At 39.0% G+C, this 22,715-nt stretch overlaps 1 protein-coding gene across 1 annotated transcript in view; it reads right to left on the bottom strand.

The window, feature by feature from the left end:
- The window catches only part of CORIN (corin, serine peptidase), a 219,043-nt gene that overhangs the window by 32,423 nt on the left and 163,905 nt on the right, over window positions 1-22,715 (bottom strand). Inside the window, exons 16-18 of the mRNA XM_004268336.4 lie at window positions 8,439-8,555; window positions 5,795-5,844; window positions 5,468-5,642 (exon numbers count right to left, since the gene is read on the bottom strand). Of these exons, the coding sequence (XP_004268384.1) occupies window positions 5,468-5,642; window positions 5,795-5,844; window positions 8,439-8,555 (342 nt within the window). The remainder of the gene's footprint in view (window positions 1-5,467; window positions 5,643-5,794; window positions 5,845-8,438; window positions 8,556-22,715) is intronic.

Here is a 22,715-nt window from a genome sequence, read left to right as displayed (position 1 = left end):
CCGTTCAGGCGTAGGTGCAGAGTACGTGGATAGTTGCAGGACAAGAAGAAACAAGTAAGTAACTACAAAGATTAGAAGGGGAAGAACTCCCAGTTTCTGTGAGCCCCCAAAACTATGGGACTTGGCCTAACGTTTAGGCCAACTGCTGGCTACATCCTAGACCCAGACATTTTTCCACTGGAGCAGTGAGGATGCAGAGAATGCCTCCTTAGGGGGCAGGGCAGTGGGGAGCATGGAGTCAGGTCAGGGTCACCACAATTGCTCACTCACCGGTGATGCTGGAAAAAAGCACCCCAGGGGAGGTATGGATTCAAAATGGAGAATTCCTATTTTAGCGGACATTAGTACTTGATGGGAATGGATCAAATCTCTCAAGTCGACAGAACGGAAAGAAAACATTGCAAATGAATGGCATGGTTTATATGCACCTAGAAGATAAAGAAGTAACCATAAGAACACGACATGGGCTCAGTAATAAAACGTCAGACCAAACCTCTCACTTCTTTTCCTGACTGTATTAAAAGACTGTTAGATCAGTACAGGTGGTAAGTCAATGGTTTTTCTCCGTGGAGAATGAGAAAGGGAGCTGTCCAGAAATAGGTGAAAAAGTTATTGAGTAATATTAAGGGTCCAATGGATGCTGAAAGTCAGGCATGACACTAATCTGCATCCTTGGGTAATGTTCTCCTCAGTTCGGAAGAGCATGAATATAGGATTGGAAACGTGCTCTTCATATTGACTCTTCGTTGGAGGTCTGCGTGGTGTGTATGGCAGAAAGATCTAGGGGCAAAGAAGTTGAAGGTCCTGGTGAGAGGACTGAAGTGATGAACCCAGTGCACTAGGTTACCTGGGGAAAGAAACCAGATGAGGAGGAGACAGATGGACTGAGACAATAGGAGGAGATGTGCAGACAAGCAAACACAAGTCTTGTTGGAGTGAAGAGCTGGTGTGGTAGAAATCAAGACATGGGTGACCTGGCAGGGTTAAGGGTTGTGATCATATAGTAAAAGGATAGTTTTTCATGCAAATTTCCTGGAGAGGAATCAGACACTTCTGATAATCACTAGTTGTGTGCCAACCTAGGAAGTTCATCCTTAAGTCTCTTGGAGGTGAAAGAAGGCAGGGAAATTGCTTGTTAAATTACCCCTGAAACTCAAGGTCTTTCTTCCTTAGAGCTGTGGAAGTTGAATTGTTACCATGGCATCTGGGACTTCATCTGATCAACTTAGTAACTCATGTCTTTAATTTTCCTTTGGGATTTTTAAATACCTCTCCATGCAGGAGCAAGACGTGTCCTTTTTTCCCACGAATATAATTAAAAGAGACAGGCTTGCAAAGAACTACAGATGGGTCACACTGGCCCTTGCCAAAGTATGGAATCAGGATATGAAGTAAATCCCATTAATTGCAGCAATTGATGGATCCTACAGAGAGTAAGGCTTACGATTAGAGGTTCTCAATAGTTTTCAGGGCCACTGGAAAGATTGTAAAATAGAACCAAAGTTATTAGCACATATTCAAGCAAAGACTTGTTTGAAGTTGGGCAATTTTTAACTTCTTATGGATAGGCCAGGCCCCACTTGACAGTTCTGTGAAGTCTAATGTTCCATGAAATTTTACCAGGGCCTTTGATAGAATATCCATTTCCTTAATTATAAACACATTTCTTCTCTATTGCAAGGTTTCTCCTTAACTTCACAGATCTGTCAGTGAAAGACAAAACTTGGATACCACATATGGAAATGACAAAAGTGGTGCATGAACTGGATGAATTAGCATATAAAGGGTGTTATTCCCTTAAAGAGCTGTTGGATTCATTTAGGTAATCGTCTTTTGATAAATGTACTCTTGCTAGTACAATCTTCTGCTTATCATGGAGTTATAAATCAGAACTGGAAAAGACATCTGGAAACATCTGGCCCCTTCCAAAGCAATAACATTGCAATGTATTTCCTGACATACTACACAGACTCTTCCAATCATTTGGGGTCATTCTTACACATTAAAAGTTCTCAAGAGGAGGTTCTGGTTTGATTTTTTACATTATATTTCCCCCAAAAGAGCAATCAAATAGCTAGATATACATATTTCCATTTTATAATCACTTCTCTTATTCTAATTACTTGTTTAAATATCTGTCTCCTCACTAGGTTAGCATTCCAAGAAAGTAAACATATATTCATTTCTTTAACTCCCATATGGAGATGAATATACGTTCTGGGACTCTATTCTGTAGAAACAAGAGTACCAATAGGTGAATAGCTTTGCATAAGAAGATGTATTGCAGTGTTGTTAAAGTGATAGCAAACTGGAACTAACGTGAATGTCCATCAACTGGGGAATAATAAAGTATGGTGAATCTCTATGACGGAATATCATTCAGCTTTGAAAAAGAATGAGCTAGAGCTACATCAATTGACTTGGAGGGGATGTCCATTATATACTGCTACATGAGAAAAGCAACTTACAAACAAAAGTATAGCGTGTGATTTCAAATTGTAAAAATAAATGACACCCTGTGAAAAATATGTGTTTATAGCTGTGGAGGAACAATCACTAGGGGTGACCTTGAGGATGATGAGAAAGTAAAGGAGAGAGAGTATGGAAGGAGATAAAAATTGAGCTAGCAAAATGAAAAAATATTCATGCCATAATGCTAAGGGAAAAGTCAGAATGCATGTTTTTTTTGTTGTTCTTTTATTTATTTTTGGCTGCGTTGGGCCTTCATTGCTGTGTGCAGGCTTTCTCTAGTTGCAGTGAGTGGGGGCTACTCTCCATTGTAGTGCGTGGGCTGCTCATTGCGGTGGCTTCTCTTGTTGTGGAGCATGGGCTCTAGGCACACGGGCTTCAGTAGCTGTGGCTCGCGGGCTCTAGAGCACAGGCTCAGTAGTGGCGCATGGACTTAGTTGCTCCGCTGCATGTGGGATATTCCCGGACCAGGGCTCGAACCCGTGTCCCCTGCATTGGCAGGCGGATTCTTAACCACTGTGCCACCAGGGAAGTCCCTGAATGCATGTTTTTAGTAATGATATTTTAAAAAGAAAAATTTACCTTTATTGATGTCTTACTGATTGGTATCAGGCATGGTTCTTAAGGTTTTACATAGGCTATCTCACTTGATGCCTGCACCAACCCTGTGAGGTAGGGACTGTTATTTCCCTCATTTCATATATGAGGAAACTTGGCCCAGAGAAGTTCATAAATTGACACAGTAAGTGGCAAAGCTGAGAGAAAATAATAATAGACAAAGAGGCAAAAAAATGAAATTGCATTTTTTTCTACAAATTAACCTGGTAAAATGAAAATAATCAATTTAATGAGGTGATAGAACTGTGAGTTATTTGTGTTAAATTTTTGCTATTATTTATTATTACTTTTAAATAAAGTAAAATTATTAAAAATAAAAAGAAGAAAATGGGAAGTATGGTGGTTTTTCAAACATGTCCTCAAATACTTTGCCACTCCTCTCGCTGAGGGAAGAGTTTCTATGTTTCTTCCCTTTGAATCTGGGTGGGACTGTGACAGCTCTGACCAACTCCGTAGTGTAAGTAATGTTGTGCGTCTCTGGAGGCTGGATCAAAAAAGGCTTCCTCCTGGCTCCCTTTTTGGGACTCTCACTTTGGGGGATGCTAGCTACCAAGCTGTGAGTCTCACTTGGAGAGAAACAAATGCCCCTGCCAACAGGCAGCATCTACTGCCAGCCTTCAGGTAGTGCCAGCCCCTAGAACCTTAGTACCTTCCAGCAGAGTCCCCAGACGTTGCTGAGCAGAGACAAACCACAAGCTACTTCCTGTCTAGATGTCTAATCTCCAGAATCTTCCATGGGCATAAAAATTGGTTGTTGTTTGTTGTTGTTATTTTGTTATTTTTTGGTTAGGAGTCTTTTTTTTTTTTTGCTCCTAAATTATACAACAACAGTCGAAATAGATGAGGACCTTCTGCAGTGATGTTTGTCAACTTGGGGTAGGTTTCCCCTTGGTCTTATTTTTCTGCTCCCTTTAGGTATTTTGCGATGATTAATTTTATGTGCCAAGTGGCTGGACCATGGTGCCCCAATATTTGGCCAAACATTTTTCTGGATGTTTCTGTGAAGGTGTTTTTTTGGAAGAGATTAGCATTCAAAATGGTGGACTATTAGTAAAGCAGGTTACCCTCCAATAATGTGGGTGGGCCTTACCCAATCAGTTGTAGACTTTCATAGAGCAAAGACTGATCTCCCCAGAGCAAGAAGGAGTTCTGCCAACATGCTGCCTTTGGACTTGAACTGCAGCTCTTCCCTGAGTCTCCAGCCTGCCTGCCACCCCATCAGACTTTAGACTCACCAAGCCTCCAGGAATGTTTGCCAATTCCTGGAAAACTCTTTCTCTCTCTCTCATTGGTCTGTTTCTCTGGACAGCCCTGACTAACACACATGTTATACTTTTCACTCTACTTCCCAAACTCCTCACCAATTCCTCCAGCATCCTAACCTCACTGTAGTATCTATGTAACTCAGCTCTGTTTAACTTCATATGCATTTGATGTATTTAAGAGGGCTAGAAAAGAGACTAAAGCTGGCTAGAGAGTCAATCTTCTAAACTTCTTCCTCTTCCTCCCTCCTTAGGAAATAAATCATAAGCAATATACATCTGTTGCCAATAAATGAGCAGCACCTATATAGGATGATAACACCAAGGGTAGAAAAATCTAAGCAGATAAGGACCTGGGAAGGAGATCAACTGTGGATTTTGCACTGAGTTACAGAATGGCATATGGGCATATACGCTGAGAAAATCATAATTCAAAAAGAGTCATGTACCAAAATGTTCATTGCAGCTCTATTTACGATAGCCAGGACATGGAAGCAACCTAAGTGTCCATCGACAGATGAATGGATAAAGAAGATGTGGCACATATATACAATGGAATATTACTTAGCCATAAAAAGAAACGAAATTGAGGTATTTGTAGTGAGGTGGATGGACCTACAGTCTGTCATATAGAGTGAAGTCAGAAAGAGAAAAACAAATACCATATGCCAACACATATATATGGAAACTAAGGAAAAAAAAAAAGTTCAGGAAGAACCTAGGGACAAGTCAGGAATAAAGACACAGACCTACTAGAGAATGGACCTGAGGATACGGGGAGGGCGAAGGGTAAGTTGTGACAAAGTGAGAGAGAGGCATGGACATATATACACTACCAAACGTAAAATAGATAGCTAGTGGGAAGCAGCAGCATAGCACAGGGAGATCAGCTTGGTGCTTTGTGACCACCTGGAGGGGTGGGATAGGGAGGGTGGGAGGGAGGGAGACGCAAGAGGGAAGAGATATGGGAACATATGTATATGTATAACTGATTCACTTTGTTATAAAGCAGAAACTAACTCACCATTGTAGAGCAATTATACTCCAATAGAGATGTTAAAAAAAAATACCCAAGTGACAAAATGATCAGGCAAAACAAAAGAAAAGGTGCAGCTTACCCCTCGAAGCAGTGGGCGACTGTCAGAACCCACTTCTTGGCAATGAGGACACAGCCACAAATGTGACCACTGGGTTCACTCTGCAGGGAACACTGCCAGGGCCACCTTCCTGGGCGACTCGTCCGACCCCCAAGGATCCTCTTGTTCATTCGGGCAGCAGGGCGGCGCCCACAGTCTACCAAGGAGCAGGAAACAGTATGTGACTCACTACCAAAACCAGCTAGATGCTTGCATCTTTGCTGTCACGTACAAGTGATCATTTTTTCCCTTGAGCCAATCCAGTTAAATTAAGTTCATATCCCATTGTTACACCGCTAATTCGCTCACCTTGTTTAGTACATAGAAGAGAAATCTTACTTCTGCTGTGACAGGACTGCCTAGATTTGGAAACATAAAATGGCATAATATTCAGTTACATATTTATCGTTCACTTCAAACACTTTACCAGTGAAAGGCAAGAAATAGCTTATACTTAAGTCAGGAATTCTCAAGGCAGGGCTGTGGTCAGGTATCACCTTAGAGGTGGAGGTATATGAAGGATGTACTTTTTTTAAGTGTATTTAATATCATCATTATACACTTTCACATTTGTGGGAAGAGAAACTATTGTTAGCAAAGGTTCCCACATCATCTTGGCTGGTGGCACCACCCATAATACTGACTCAATGATTTTCAAAGTAGGGAGAGGAAAAGGAAAGGCATTAGTCTGCTTCCCAGAATATATGGTGAGGAGGGAGCATATCAGACTTTTATGCTTATGGAGAGGACATGTATGTCCAAAAGAAGCTGAGAAATAGCTTGAGAGAAAAAAAATATTGCTTCAGAAAGTTAGAGAACAGAGAAAGGAATTGAATATTTAGACTAGAAAAGAATCTTGAGACTTTTTTTATTATCTTTTTTTTTAAGTTGAAATATAGTTGATTTACAATATTGTGTTAGTTTCAGGTATACACATAGTGATTCAGTTTTTTTCTGATTATATTCCATTATAGGTTATTATAAGATATTGAATATAATTTCCCATACTATACAGTAAATCTTTATTGCTTATCTGTTTTATGTATACTAGCCTGTATCTGTTAATCCCATACTCCTAATTTGTCCCTCCCTCCATCCGTTTCCCCTTTGGTAACCATATATTTGTTTTCTATGTTACTGAGACTTTCAATGTTAAACTGTGTATCTATGATTAGCTGACAGGAGGAAGGGGATTAAATTCATCCCATGTAACTCTAGATGGCAGGATCAGAATCAGTAGGGAGAACTTATAGAAAGAGTGCATTCAGGAAAGGAAGAACTTTCTAAAAATTAGAGTTTAGCTTTGAAGGCAAGAACATGGTTTAAGCATCTATCAATGTGGCTGAACAAGAGAATTTAGCTTAGGGTACACTAAGCTTTAACCACAAAGTCTCTTCCAAGCATTTATTCACAATGCAAATTTAAAAGAAAAAAAACATGTTGGGACTGTCAAAAATACTATGACATGCTTAGAATCCTAGATATGTCAGAAGAAAGAAAAACAACCCTATGTCATTTCCACATTCCTTTTTGAAGATCTACTGTATTTTCATTTCTTGCTAAATTTGCATGGGGATATGTGTATACGATAAATTATATAATACAGAAAAAGCACATTTGTGTTTTGCCTTCTCACAACTTGAAGTCGTATCTCCTCCTCACTCTCTATTTCGTTATCCTTAGTTTGTTTGTAACACTTCCAAATATCTGAAATTCATTTTGTTTATTACTAGCTTAGAGTCTCTCTGTCCACCTCTACAATGTATGTTTCCTGAGACCACGGTCCTTGGCCTCCTCATCCACTTCTACATCCCCGCAGAGCTTAACAATGAACCCAGCATAGAAGAGATACAAATAATTAGTTGTTATTTGTTAGATCTTAAAGTCATAGCTTTTAGGAATAGGAAAAGACCAAAGACTATGTGTCTCAACTCTTATTTTAAAGGAAATTGTGGTTTATAGGATCACACATCTAGTTAGCAAGCCAGGACTAGAACAGGTCCACCAACTCCCAACTTAGAATGAGTTTATCTAACTATCTATCTATCTATCTATCTATCTGACCTGAAAGGGATTTTCTGGCAGTCCCAGTTTGGGGAAACAAATCACTGTTGAAAGACTCAGGTCATTGGAGGAAGTGCTTCAGTTGACAACTATTCAGAAATTTGGTTGCAAGTTTGGTCTATGGGGAAAATGTCAAGACATTCTGAAGAGAAATGGCCCACCTTTAGTTTTACTCTTTAGAATTCTTATGTACTGATTTCTCTAACATTTGTTAAAAGCTTTGGAGTCAGATAAACTTGGTTTGAGTTCAGAGACTATCACTTATCATCTGTGAGCTGTGAATTTTGAGCAAGTTATTTAAATACTCTATAGCTATGTCCCTATAATGTAACAAGCACTAAATGAGTGTTAATTCCCTCCATTTACCTTTCTCCTGCACCCCTACCCAAGATGAGGGAGGCAATGTTGCCATGATTTTTTAGGGGAAATTTTTCAGAAGTGTATTTTCAAGGTTACTTGATTATAATTTTATTTTGTGTCTGTTTTTTCCTCAGGCTCTCCAAGTTTTATCAGTTGCCATTATTTCAATTTCTTCTGTTAACTAGTCCCATGTAACATCTGTAGAAAGTGTAGATATTAAGAATTTATTTTTAATAGGATGTGAAAAAAACTCCAAGATTAGAACCCAAGCTCCTCCTCCTTAACCACGATAGTTTCTGCAATCATCATTAAAGAAAAATGTAATTAGCCAAGAGAAAAAGATCTATGTCTACAAAGAAGAAAAAAAGCCAAATGATGTCGAAATATAAAGGCCCATAGCTATTCTATGGAAGCTCTTTTTTGACGTGACAAATGTGGATTATCTTAAATTAGAAACAGAAGAAGGGCCCTGATGATGGATGTTTGCTCCATAATCCACTCTACACAGCTCTAGTGATGGGTGTCTTACCCTTTTACCAGTAGTTCATGCAAAGTGGTCCCATTAAGGCTTTCCCAGTCGGAGTGCAATGTCAGCCACTGCTGGTCTCGCTCCTGTTCCTGTATCACTTTGGTCACAGATGGTTCTCTGATAGAAGGGCAAATACCAGATAAATATTCAAAGTACAATGACCTTTGACCAGGCGATATCATTATTTAGCACTTACTCTCTTATAAAAAGAAGCATTAAATTATCAGCCAATATTTCAAGAGGGGGATTAGTATTGGAAGAAGTTTGGCATGTAATGTGATCAGCAAGAGGGGAAGTTACTAAAAGTATCCTGAAGCAACAAACGTCCACACTGTTACAGCTATTTTAGTCATTTTCTCTGCTGACATGTATTTGAACTTTGTGAGGTGTTGGAATTCTAACATATACGATGTAGAAGTTCCAATACCTAAAAAACAAGAGCAACTTTAGACAGGGATCAAAAGTAAAATAAAATTTATCTGCCTGGAGTATTTTTTCCTTCACTTTTTTTGCCCAATGTATTCCTGCAATAAAGCCATACCTTAAAATAAATAATAAGTAAAGAGAATCAATGGCCATGTAGTGCCTGTTCAGACAGTATAAAACTGTAAGCGGAATTTTTTCAACATCCTGCAGAATCTTTATGCACTAAAAATTAGGAAGGTCTCTAGAAAGTAGAGACGGGAGTTAGACAACATCATTTTGCTGTTTACCCATATTCTCACTCAAACTCTACCAGTACTTTCCTATCAATGTCTCATTCAATCATCAAATAAATATGCTTGTACCCAAGATGTAACCAAGATTTAAAACCTTAGGTTTCAAAAGTGTTTGCGTTTTTGTGTAAAATAGCCTATTCCTCATGAAATAACTGGTTTACTTAGGCAATCCATATTTGAAGAAAATCTTTTGGATTTTTATCACCTGATGCTATTAAGGGTAGCAGAGGTAGAGGAATTCATTTTAGATAGGAGGAACGAGGGCTCCTTCTGAATCTGGAAGTAGGAGAGAAGGAAGCAGGTACTTAGTTGGATTTGGAGATGGGGAGAGAATTCAAGAGAATTCATCAAGAGAATTCAAATCAGACAATCCCATAGTCTTTTCTTTTCAAGTACGAGAGGGGCTCCTCGAATGAAGGTGGCGGGGTGGTGGCAGGGGTGCATGATGGTTAGGAAAGTGATGTGTATATGAAATTGTTCCCTGGTGGAAGTATTTGGAGAAACACATCAAAGATAACTTCAAAAGAATGGCAGGCAGTGCTAAGGATTCAAATGAACCTGGAAATCTTGAAGTTGTAGTAGCATCAAGTCTGTGAGCTTAGTGACTTTCGTTTTTTGATAATGGAATGCCAATTTTTTGTAAAAAGGGGGGGCACAGGAAGGGAAGAAAAGTTAGCTTCAGTGGCATTGAAAGAAAAATGATCACTTCCCCTGGTCATCGATTATTTTAAAACTACTGTCATTACAGAATAGAAAACAAAAGAAACAAAAACCTCCCCAAATCCAGTTATTTTAAAAGAATAAAAATAAAAAGAATAAAACCCTCTAAAGAGAAGACTTGAGGATTGAATAAGAACCAAAGATTAAAAACAAAACAGAGTCCTTAATCATGGATGAATTCTAATCATTTGATTTAAAAACAAATGGCATAAACCCTGCCCACGCTTTAAGAAGCATCGCACAAGCTTTAATTTATTTAGATACTTGAATGAACTGTTTTATATTTGAAGATGTCACAAAACCTACTGCAAAATGAGAATTCTTTCCTTCACCAAAATGAGGCTCTGGCTTTAATCCCAGAAGTGCTGTATGCAGAGGCACAGTGGGATGGAAAATACAAAAATCAGAGACCACACACACCACTCATGGTGTTTCTCTTGATACCTGCATCCTGAGAATTCCTTTCTGCAGCAGAACAATCTGTGGCCTCCGAAATCCAGGCATTTTACTCGCAAAAAGCCAAAGGAAGATCAGCTTCAGATTTGTTATTTAATGAAATCATTTTTTAGGCAGATATTTACAGGGCAACAGGGACTTGCATGGGGACAAGTCAGCACAGGATTTGCACTGATGCTAGATAGGAAAATCATTGCAAAGGACGCTTCAGTCTTTCAACTCCCGAGGTCCCTTCAGTCACCTCAAGGGATGTTTTTGCATTTCATTCATTAACCTCCAACAAGAAAGGCAATTTAGCCTGAATCTCTCAGTTACACCAAGTGGAAAATCTAAGAAATTCATCATCAACAAGAAGGGAGAATCATTACAAAAGTTAGTTTCCCATGAAATTCTTAAACCCTAGCATGCTTCTCATGCACAAAAATAAATCTTTCAGCCCTAGAAATGTCATCTTATGGCCCATTAAAAAAATATCAGCGAATCCATATGTCGGCTTCTGCCATTATACAGAATCTGAGCATCTGTGTGATTTCAACTTTTATTTTTTTCTTTAAATAATTTTTAAAATCATGAAAGTAATACTTATACATGGAAAAAACCCAAACATTATAAATGAAAAAATGTCCTTCCCATCCAAGATGTATAAAAACCATCACTGTAAATAGCATTTGAGTATTCCTGCCAAGCTTTTTCTGTAGTCCTTGTACGTACACCCCTCTTTTTTTAGTCTATACACGTTGTTCTGGGTGGTGTTGATGACGCTTTCGTTTAATGATTTATCTTGGAAGTTTTTGCATAATAATAGCTAGATAATAATAATAACAATGATATTATTAATAACTGTTTTCTGTAGGGCAAGCACTAAGAGATTAGTAATTTGTTTTATATTATTTAATCCTCTCAACAACTTTGTGAAGTATGCTTTATTATTATTCCCCATTTTGGAGATGAAAAAATTGAGGCAAAGCGAGAATAAGTAATTTTCCCGAGGTCACACAGCTCTGGTATTGAGTCCCTTTGGTCTGACATCAGAGTACCACTTCTAACACTATGAACACTATGCAGCCCTCCTCTATTAAGGGGACACACCATGTTCTTTCCATAGCTGCAAAGTGTTCCATTATATGGATGTACATTTACTTTACCAATCCACTATTGAGGCTGTTTCCAATTTCTGGCTATAACAAAAAAGCAGCTGTTAATACTCTTGACCATTCACCTTTGCTTACATGCACACATGTGACTTGAGGATGAATTCCTAGAAATAAAATTATTGAATCAAAATGTAAATTTTTTATGAATTTCCCCTTCAAAGAGTAATGTCAATTTACAAACTTATCAAGAGTAGGTTTGTCTATACTTTTTAATTTTTGTAACTACGTACATAATGTAAGTCATGCTATTAAAACATATCTGGAACTTAACTGCTCAAATTTTGTTTAACAGTTGGTGATGCATTTGACTTATCTTTTTCCATATTATATCAAGAGACAAATCCTGTTGGGTAGAGAGCAAAAGAGCAAAAAAGCATCTTGCTAGTGATGAAGTATCAAAGTCACTGTATCCTAAGGGAGTCTGAGCAGGGAATGCAGTCAGACCCAAAGGCTTCTAGAGCAGCTATGAAATCATATACAGAGAAGGAAATTTAAGCAACAATCTACTCCAGTGCCCTCTTCTGACAGTGCGAGAAAACTAAGACATAGACCCATCCCAAACATTTGAGGAGCCCAGAGCGAGAGTATAAATGGAGGCCCATATACTATAGGTCTACATATTTAGATATTATAAATCAAGTTAACAAGCTGTTAAAGAAAACATATTCTATCTTCCCATCTTGATCAACATATCTTTTAGGTTCAAATATAGAATTCTTGGACTCCTTGGAACAGTGGTTTTCAAACTTTAGCATTCATTAGAATCAACTGGAGGACCAGTTACAACAAAGATTGTTGGCCCCATACCCAGATTTCCAGGTTTGATAAGTCTGAGATGGGGCCCCCAGTTTGCCTATCTAACAAGATGCCAGGTGATACAGATGCTGTGGTCTGGGACAACACTTTGAAAACAGTTCACCGGGCTCCAGGTGGGCATACCTCTGGTGGGCAGACTCTTTGCCCCATGAGGTGAGGCACAGCTAAGGAGAAAGACCAGAGTGGTCCCTCTAAGTCAGGGTTTCTCACCTTTGGCACTACTGACATTTTATGCCAGATAATTATTTGCTATGCGGGGCTGTCCTGGGCACTGTAGGATGTTCAGCATCACCCCTGGCTCCCACACACAAAATACTAGTATCACCACACCACTCCTGGACTGACAATCAAAAAGGTCTTCAGACATTTCCTAAAGTCCCCTCGGGGCAAAGTCACCGCTGGTTGAGTTCTGGGGTCCAGGGCAAGGCCCCTCTGCTCTGGGTCTAAAAGCAGTACTGCACAAAGAAGCAAGAGAATTTCGCTCCAATCTGCTTCCTGAAATGTGTGGCCGTAAGACACATATAAAAAATGTATAATTCCCCCATACCCACTGAAATGAGAAAACAGAACATATCTAGAATTCTGAAACATCCTGATATTTTGAAAGGAAGTCTATATTTTAAGGCTTAGGTGAACAATCAGATCTCTAGACAACTTGGCTTATTCTTGTCTCACTCTCAAGTCACTTGGTGTTGAGTAACGAGGCATTCCATGCTTGTATTATAATTACGTAGGGGCTGCTTACCTAAAAAATGAAAGGCAGCACAAATCCCACAAAGCAAAGGGCTTCTTTACTTTTGTCAGCAAGACAGTAGTGCAGGACTTACCTAGACATGCCACACATTCCAGTGGAAGGACCAGGTCTTATTCTATGGCATCTATTGCTCGGGAAAGTCATGTGTCCTCAACCTCAGTACCGATGGTTAGTCTTGAAATACAAATGCCTTGTGTAGTGGATAAATTATTTGCAATTCTAAATGTCCTCCTCAGAACCTGGAACCTTTCTGTTAAACATTTCGTATCTGATTTCAAAAATCTTATCTTAAACCCTGTCATGTTATTGTCTCTGTTTGGTTCCTATAGTTTAGACATGTTAATATTAAAAGCTAGTTAAATGATTTTGCCAGGTAGAAGGAAGACCTAGAAATATTGACAGAAAGGCATCATAGGTTGCAAACAAACACAAGTGAACATGACCATAGAATCGTTCGTCTGGTTAGATAGCTCAGCTTACACTTTATACAGCAAAACTCCCATCAATAGAAATGTTTCAAAGAAAAGCATAAAGTCTGAGCTTATTTTTCCAGTAAAATAAGTATTTAAAAATAATTTTTATTGTAATCTTAACTGAAAATATATAATTTTATCCATTTATTTACCTCAAAGGTAGAGTATAATAACTGTATTAGGCCATGATTTACAGGTACAAGTGACAAAAACTATCTCAAAGAAAAGAGAAGCTATAGATTATAAAATTAAATTATAGACTATTCATATTTCATAAAAAAATCAATGACATAATCCATTTCTAACATACAATAAATTGAAAACTATAGCTATTAAATATATATTCTCATTCTCATATAAATTAGAAAATAAAACTAGTAAAGCACTATTTAAAATAAACATTTCATTAAAGATATAAAAAAATTAATCAATCATAAAATTAAAATGTCATTTGATCATTTACAAGATTTCAATCTTATATTGTAAAACAAACTCAATAAATGGTGCTAGGTTGTAAGTATATTTTTGAGCAGTAAGTATACACCTCTTTCAGAATCTACAGTAGTCCAAGTATTTCCTTCTGGCTATTTTATCTTCAAAAAAGATCCCTTTTCTTTTTTGATAACTTGGAGGAAAACTTTCGGGACATGTTTTTTTTTAATTTTTAAGAGACAGAGACAACAGTGTCTTGAAAGAAACTTATTTAGTTGTTTAGAAAATGTTTCCTGTTTGTCTTTACCTTCTTTTAGTTCATCAGTGTAAAACTAAAGATTACCAGTTTCAATTACAATATGCCATTTTTTATTCCACTAGTTCAGAAAGTCTTGGAACCAAGGTAGAATTTAGTTTTCTAATAGAAGCTTTGCTTCGTCAATTGCTCTTTTCTTCCTCATCTTGATATTATAGGCATAGAGAAAGTGCATCTTTATTCAATTCAAACTTTTAAGGCAGAATATGACTCTCTGGGTACATTACAAAATAAAATAATTCAAACTTCAGGGCTTTAAAAAATATTCAGTTAACAGCATTACACCACCACCAACAACAAAAATCAGCATTTTAGTACCTAAAATAGTGCCCGAATATATGAATATCAAAAAGTAGAAATGTAATCAATCACTAAAGGGATGTGGATGGTCTTCAGGATGGCTGGTGCCTGGGGACCAAGCACCTTCACGACTCTCCATCTCTCATCTCCACTTCCTTCAGTGGGAGGGAGGAGGACGAGGTGGGAGGGTGGCTTTAATGGCCTCCAAGTGACTTTTCCACAAGCTAGGGGACAGGCTGTCTGCAGCTCTAAACTCAAATTCTTCATCTTTGTGACCAAAAAGGAAAGACGTCTTCTCTCCCCAGTCCACTTAAAACAAATCTTATTGAAAAACTTTAAGTATCACAAAACCAGTCACTGTAGCCCAGGAGTGAGGTCCTTTGATTAGTCCAGCTTGGGTGAGGTATTACCTACCCCTCTACCAATCACTGAGGCCAAGAAAAGTGGGTCATGTACAAAGATGGCATCCCCCTTTGGGATCCCAAGGATAGAATGGGAAGTGAAGCAAGTCCCAAAATGAAGGGATGCAGGTCCCAAAGGAAAAGGAGGGAGGCAGAGAGGCAACACAATAAATGTCTGCTACAAGTGACTTTACTTGAAATTTTTTAGTTCAAAAGATTACTATGCCTCAGAGTCAAGATCTACATGTTCTTTTGTTAGCTTCTGGAAGATGTAGGAAGAGTACAAGATTGGGTAGATATTAGACTTATGTTCATGAATGACACAATGGGTTAATCAGTGAGTGTTCAGTGAACTCAGTTTACTCATTGCCAAAGGAATATCACCCTGGCAGAATTTAAACAAATGACACAGTCAGATGGACAAGGGTTAAAACTGATGATTAATAAGGTTAATAAGCTGGAATGGAAATGGAGACAACACACTGGTGTTATATCAGATGGAGTCCCTCCCTAAAGGAGTTTCAGTGAGAGGAACAAATTCCAAACATGTGAAACAATAATTTCTGATACCAATAAATGCTTTGAAGAAGACAGAGTAAGCAAATAGAGACTACCTTGGTGAGTGTGGAAGCTGCTCCAACTAGCGTTGTCAAGGAAGACCTTTGTAAATAGTTGATATACAAGCTTAGAGACACGAATGATGAGATGGAGGTGATCCTGTTAAGGTCCAGAGATCAGCCTTCCAAACAAGAGGAACTGTGAAGCCAAAGCTCCCGAGATGCGAATGAGTTTGCAGCACTGGAATATCAGCAATAAGGTCAACGTGTGTAACATTTAGCGGACGAGTGGAGAGTGCTAGGAGATGGGGTCAGAGAGTGAGGCAGGGGCCGGATTATGCTTTGTAAGCCAGAGTAAGGAATTGGATTTTGATTCCAAACTGTAAAAATAAAATGAAAAGACCAGTGGAGTTGGCATTTAGATAATATCATTACTATCAGTCCTGTCTTGGGGGTAAAAAGCAAGCCAAATTGCAGTAGGTTTCAAAGAAAACATGAAGAAGCTAAGTCATCACCAGGAGTCTCTGGTGTAGTTCCAAAAGGGGGATGCTGCCATATAAGGACTTCTAACAGAAATAACACAGGTCTTTCTGGTGGATTCTCAAGTTGTAAATCATGCTCTTACCTACCTAGGACCCATTCATATTCCTGCCAATGGCAATGCACTATGATGACCAGAGAATCTGATGCCCCCAAAGACTTTACAGAGATTGATTCTTCCCCATTCCAAGACCTTCTTGCTCACAATTAGCCCTGATATTTTTGGTGGAAAGGTGTGTTTTGACAATTCTGGAGAACTCATGGCAACCATCTTTGATTTTATAAATCCTGATGTGAACCTATTTTTTAATGGTGAACATTTTTATCACAAAATGGAATGGAAGAGAGTAAAAAAAAATGTGCTTAATCCAGGATCTAGCATAGTTTTATTCCAGTTAATAATGGTGAATTTCCCTACACCACTGAGAAGTTTCCATTTACTTTCGTAAGTTATTCATTAACCCAACTGACACAGTTTGAGATTCAGTTTGCTAACAAATAATCCGAATTCTTCGCAGAGCTTGCTGATAGTGATCATGTGGAAGTGCTCTTAGGACAACTGGTAGACTCACCTTCCTCTTGCTTATGAAAGCCTCATACCTAGTGGTCTCATGGAAGACCTTAAAAAATATTTCCTCTTCCTTTAGGATGTAGCACTTTTTCAGGAAAATTCTTCTTCTTCCTTAGCTCCGAACAGCATGTTCCAGAGAATTCTACACTCACACATTGGACTTTATGATTTTCTTCTCATCCAGGCACTCATTTAACTAGCAGCTTCTTGGGAATGTGTTAAGAAATTAATTTCCCATGCCCAAACCACATATCTGCCAGAGAAGCTACGAAGCTGCATGTGAAAGAAAACAACACTTCGTGGATTTGCCTCAGCTGACGTCTACTTAGAATAAGACAAGCATGTACTTATTACTATATGTCTTTTCAAAAAGTGAAAAACAGGGCTTCCCTGGTGGCACAGTGCTTGAGAGTCCGCCTGCCGATGCAGGGGACACGGGTTCGTGCCCCGGTCCGGGAAGATCCCACATGCCACGGAGCGGCTGGGCCCGTGAGCCATGGCCACTGAGCCTGCGCGTCCGGAGCCTGTGCTCCGCAACGGGAGAGGCCACAACAGTGCGAGGCCCGCGTCCCGCAAAAAAAAAAAAAAGTGAAAAACACTTAGATCCTGGTCGTGCATGATGAATTTCCACCACCACCACCTCCTCACTGCTATCCACTTAAAAATCCTACAATAAGATCACAAGGTGATGTTAAGATCTACCACAAAACACCTACATAAAGCAATACTAAATGGGGTTTACGTTTAAGAAGCTGGTTGGCCACATCAGTCATGGCATTTTTACTGAAGAACTGGGTGCCATAGGGGATCTACTCCTAGTACCCAAGAGATCTCTTCCACTTGCTTGGACTTACATCCTAGCTCTGTATTTTTCTGCAAGTAGCAAAGTTCCTTGGCCTCTCTAATCCTCAGTTTCCTCGTACATAAAATAGAAATAACAATACTACTTGTCTTATAGGATTACAATGTGGATAAACTGAGATAATACTTATCAAGTACTCAAAACAGCCTGGCACATAATTAAGGTTGGCCATTATTATTTTTTTATTATTATTTTTTTTTGCAGTACGCGGGCCTCTCACTGTTGTGGCCTCTCCCGTTGCGGAGCACAGGCTCCGGACGCACAGGCTCAGCGGCCACGGCTCACGGGCCCAGCCACTCCACGGCATGTGGGATCTTCCCGGACCGGGGCACGAACCCGCGTCCCCTGCATCGGCAGGCGGACTCTCAACCACTGCGCCACCAGGGAAGCCCAAGGTTGGCCATTATTATTCTCTGTAACCTATTCTGGGAAATAAATGAAGAATCAAAAAATATATACAAATGATATACAGTTGTAGAATTAAGAGGGATATCGTGTAGTACTGATTTTTAAGTACCACAGGAAATTCAGGGGCAAAAGAGGTCAAGGAGATGAGAAAGTCTTCGCAGAAGTCATGAGCCTTGAGTGAGGCCCTGAAGAATTTGGATAGGGAATGTAAAAACAATGCATCTATGGACACAGAGGCAGAAGCAGGAAGGAATGTGTCCACAGAGCACAGATAAAAGACCAGACAGTACAGAAAGAGCAGAGGAGCACGTATAAGGATATGAAGTTGAAGAAAGATGAGCTAGTTTACGGTGTGTCTGCCAGTTGGGAAACTTATTTGGTTAAAAAAAATGTCAAATGAAAAAAGACCTTTGACAGCAAATGATTTATTTCTGCCTTAGTCCATTCAGGCCTCTATAACAAATTGCCATAGACTGGGTGGCTTATAAACAACAGGGATTTATCTCCCATAGTTCCAGAGGCTGGAAGTCCAAGGTCAAGGTAATAGTAGATTTGGTGTCTGGTGAAGGCCCATTTCCTCAGTCACAGACAGCCATCTTCTTGCTATGTCATCACATGATGAAAGGTGAGAGGAAACTCTGTGCAGTCTCTTGTATAAGTTACTAATCCCATTCTTGAGGGCTCCATTCTCACGTCCCAATCACCTCTTAAAGGCCCCGCTGCTTAATACCTTCACACTGGGAGTTAGGATTTCACATATGAATTTGGGGGGGACATGAACACTCGGTCTATAGCAATCGAACATGATGTTTGTATTACAGCCGGTAGGGCTCTATGAGAAAGTCAGTCATGGGATAGTGAGAGCTTTTAGGGAAATGGAGGGACCAAAGATCTCCTAACCCTATTTCCTTCACCAGTCACTGCTCATCCTTCTTTGCTTCTCTTTTTGGCAAAATTTCCCCGAAGAGTTCTACACTTACTGTCTTTTCTCTCTTCCTACTATCTCTTAGGTGTTTGCCCCCTCACTCTACTGAAACTGCTCACATCAATGACATGCACGTTGCTGAAACCAATAGTCATTTTCAGTCCTCATTTTACTTCTCAGCAGCATTTGATAGAACTGACCCTCACTTCTTCCTTTATATGCTTTCTTCAATTGTCTTTCAGGATACCACATACTCCTACTGCACTAGTTGTTCTTTTTCATCTCCTTTGGCTTGCTGCTTCTCTTCTCTGATCCCCTTAATGTTAGGGCTCAGTCCTTGATCTCCTTATCTTCTCTCTCTCTCTTCCCTCTCTTCGTCACCCAGATCAAAAAATGAACAATATCATTTTTGAATACAATGAATGCAGACCATCAAAAATATGAACAAGTGTTGGTGAGGAGATGGAGAAACTGGAACTCTCATGCATTGCTGGTAGAGTATAAAGGGGTGTGGTCTCTTTGGAAAACAGTTTGGCAGTCATTCAAAAAGTTAAACATAGAGTTACCACTTGACCCAGTAATTCTAGTCTTAAGTATACACCCAAGAGAAATGAAAACATATGTTCACACAAAAACGTGTACATGAATGTTCATAGCAGCATTATGCATAAGAGCTCAAAAGTGGAAACAACCAAAATGGCCAAAAATGATGAATGGATAATCAAAATGTGGCTCTATCTACCCAAGAGAATATTATTCAGCCATAAACAGGAATGGCGTACTGATACATAGTACAACATGGATGAAACTTAAAAACATTTTACTAAGTGAAAGACGTTAGACAAAAAATAGTTTGCATGATTCTATATGTGAAATGTGCACAACAGGCACGTCTATAGAGACAGAAAGTAAATTAGTACATTTTAAGGGCTGAAGGGAAGGAGGAATGGAGAGTGACTGCTAATGAGCATGGGGTTTCTTTTTTGAGTGAAGAAAACGTTCTGGATTTAGACAGTGATGATGATTACAACTATTTTGTGACCATACTAAAAACAACTGAATTGTACACTTTTAAACAGTGAATTTTATGGTATCTGAATTATATCTTAATTTTTAATAAAACAACTACAAGGTTTTGAACTTCCTTTCCATGGTTTACATGTACAGGACCAGCAATCTGGGCTAGACTGACTACTACAGAGGACTGAATCTGTCTCCGAGCATCATGGAAGTCAATCAATAAGGAAACCGTCCTGGATTAAATAGTTCTTACATGACAAATGAAATGTGAAGTTAGAAACTTTGTCCTGGGAGTACATGTTAGGAAAAATTACAATGTAAATCCTTATATCAGGGACTATTAGGTAATATAATAGATACCATCTTTGCGGTTTTGCCCAAGACACAGAAACATTCTTTGGAAGGATGTTTCTTCTGTTGACAAACTCTAAAAGATTAGGGCATAAAATAAAATTGCAACTAACTCTACAAAGGAAGTTTTGCCAAAATAGTACAGCCTATTTCCAGATGATCTAACTTTTATAGAGGTAAGCTTAGGAGGCCAAGAGACACAGAGAATCACATTCCCTTAGACCAACTTCCTCAGATACCAGATGTCTCAACTGAACATTTGGCAAGTATTAGCGGGCAGTCTAAATTCTGATTTGTACTGTTGATTAAATAAATGCCCATATGTTTCTGATACTGGACACGCAGGTAGCAAAGTCAATATACTGTCATGAGAATTTAGGGGCTTGATTTATACCCTTGTCTAATCAAATAGTCATCATATTTCCAGCTGGGGTGAACTCTAGAGATACCTGCAGATGGGGGTAAAGTGTTTTCAGATTCAGAAAAGAACTCTGAATCCTCTCATTTGGACAAGCACTTAGTTGATAGCCTAGCATTTCTGCTGTTAGACATGGAAAGCATGATTTAGGTCTGAAAAACTCTAAGTGCAGGTGTTTTTAATCAACTGCTTCTATCGTGAAAGCATCTCAGTAGAATCCCTGCAAAAACATGTAATTTGGTGTAGATCTGCATTTTAAACAAACTAGCTACAAAATATACCCCCTGAAGTAGCTGAGTGATCTATTTGGAGTTAAGGTATGTTCGTTTTGGATACTATATGACAGTGCTTTTCTCTTAAATGTTTACTGAATGAATGAATGATTTAATGAATTTATATTATAGTATCAAGATAGTATGTCTTCCCCACCACATGATAAGCTCTTTGATGATGTTATTCACCTGTGCAACCTCCACACAGTGCCTACTCCTGTATAAGACCCACAAGCTGATGCTCATAAAACAAGGAGGAAGATACTGAATAGAATTAGTTGGGGTTGTTTTTTAAACTTCAAGTTTTGGATGCAGAGTATGTTTGACAGTATCAAGGCAGGCCCATGGAGTGGACACTCCACTCCAGAAGCTAAAAGAGGACAACTCATCCCTCTCCCCTCCCTCTGGCAGCTGGAGTGAAGGTCAATGTCTAGCCATGGCCAAAGAGACACTCCTATTAGGGACTTTGAATGTAGAAGAAATGACTCAAAGGTGCAGGGTTACTTAGAGTTAATTTGAAGCACCAGCGGCAGAACTGTGAGTCTGCAGCACAGCAACTGGTCTCCAGGGACAGTGGTGACAGCAGCTTCCTAAGCATCCCATTGCCACAGCAGGAATTTGGCCTCGTCTTGCCCATTTTCTGTGTTCCTGCCCTAGCCTGGTTCTCCAGATCTCTGTCAATTCATGAGCCACCCACGTAAACTGAAGAGTAAACGTGCAGGCAAGCCAGAAGTACAAAAACACTAAGGTTACCTTTTGTTCTCATTTACTTCGAAGGTGAATCACTTCTTACCCATTAACTCAGTCAAATAACAGTTATGGTTTTCCAACCATACTGCTCTCTCAAATTTTCCTAGCCCTCCTATGAAATAAAGTTATCTTTAAAAAATCTAAACGTCTATCTTAGATTTTAAATACCTAAGATATTGCAATGACATTTCCCCACTATGTTAAGGAAATGGAGCAAAGAGATTGTTTTCAAAATCCAATATGCACACAGGAGCCAAAGGTAGAGACCACTAAAATGGAGGAATTCATCAATGGATGAATAGATTTAAAAATATGGTGTATCCACACAATGGAATATTATTCAGCCATAAGCAGAAATAAAGTACTGATACATGGATGCATGAAAACATTATACTTAGTGAACTAAATCAGATAATGGTGACGGTCGCACAACATTATGAATCTACTAAATGCCACTGAATTGTACACTTGAAAATGGTTAAAATGGTGAGTTTTATGTCGTGCATTTTGCCACAATAAAGAATTTAAGTCCAATATTCAAAAAATTAGAAGAAATATAAAGTAGAATATTTTAAACATGATCCATTCCATTTTCAACAGAACAAGGTGGCTTTTGTCAAAAGAATTTTCTGGTTATAAAATCTTTGTAGTTCCGACGCTCCTTCCGAACTCTCAGTGAGGTTATCTGTCATTACATAATCAAGTTTTCTTATTAAGAAATAACCTTGTTGGGAATGTAAATTGATACAGCCACTATGGAGAACAGTATGGAGGTTCCTTAAAAAACTAAAAATAGAACTACCATATGACCCAGCAATCCCACTACTGGGCATATACCCTGAGAAAACCATAATTCAAAAAGAGTCATCTACCACAATGTTCACTGCAGCTCTATTTACAATAGCCAGGACATGGAAGCAACCTCAGTGTCCATCGACAGATGAATGGATAAAGAAGATGTGGCACATATATACAATGGAATATTACTCAGCCATAAGAAGAAACGAAACTGAGTTATTTGTAGTGAGGTGGATGGACCTAGAGTCTGTCATACAGAGTGAA

The sequence above is a fragment of the Orcinus orca genome, chromosome 4 (assembly GCF_937001465.1).
Source record: "Orcinus orca chromosome 4, mOrcOrc1.1, whole genome shotgun sequence".
Classification (NCBI taxonomy): Eukaryota; Metazoa; Chordata; class Mammalia; order Artiodactyla; family Delphinidae; genus Orcinus; species Orcinus orca.
Note: the sequence above shows the minus strand (reverse complement) of the source record. Positions and strands in the feature narration are given on the sequence as shown.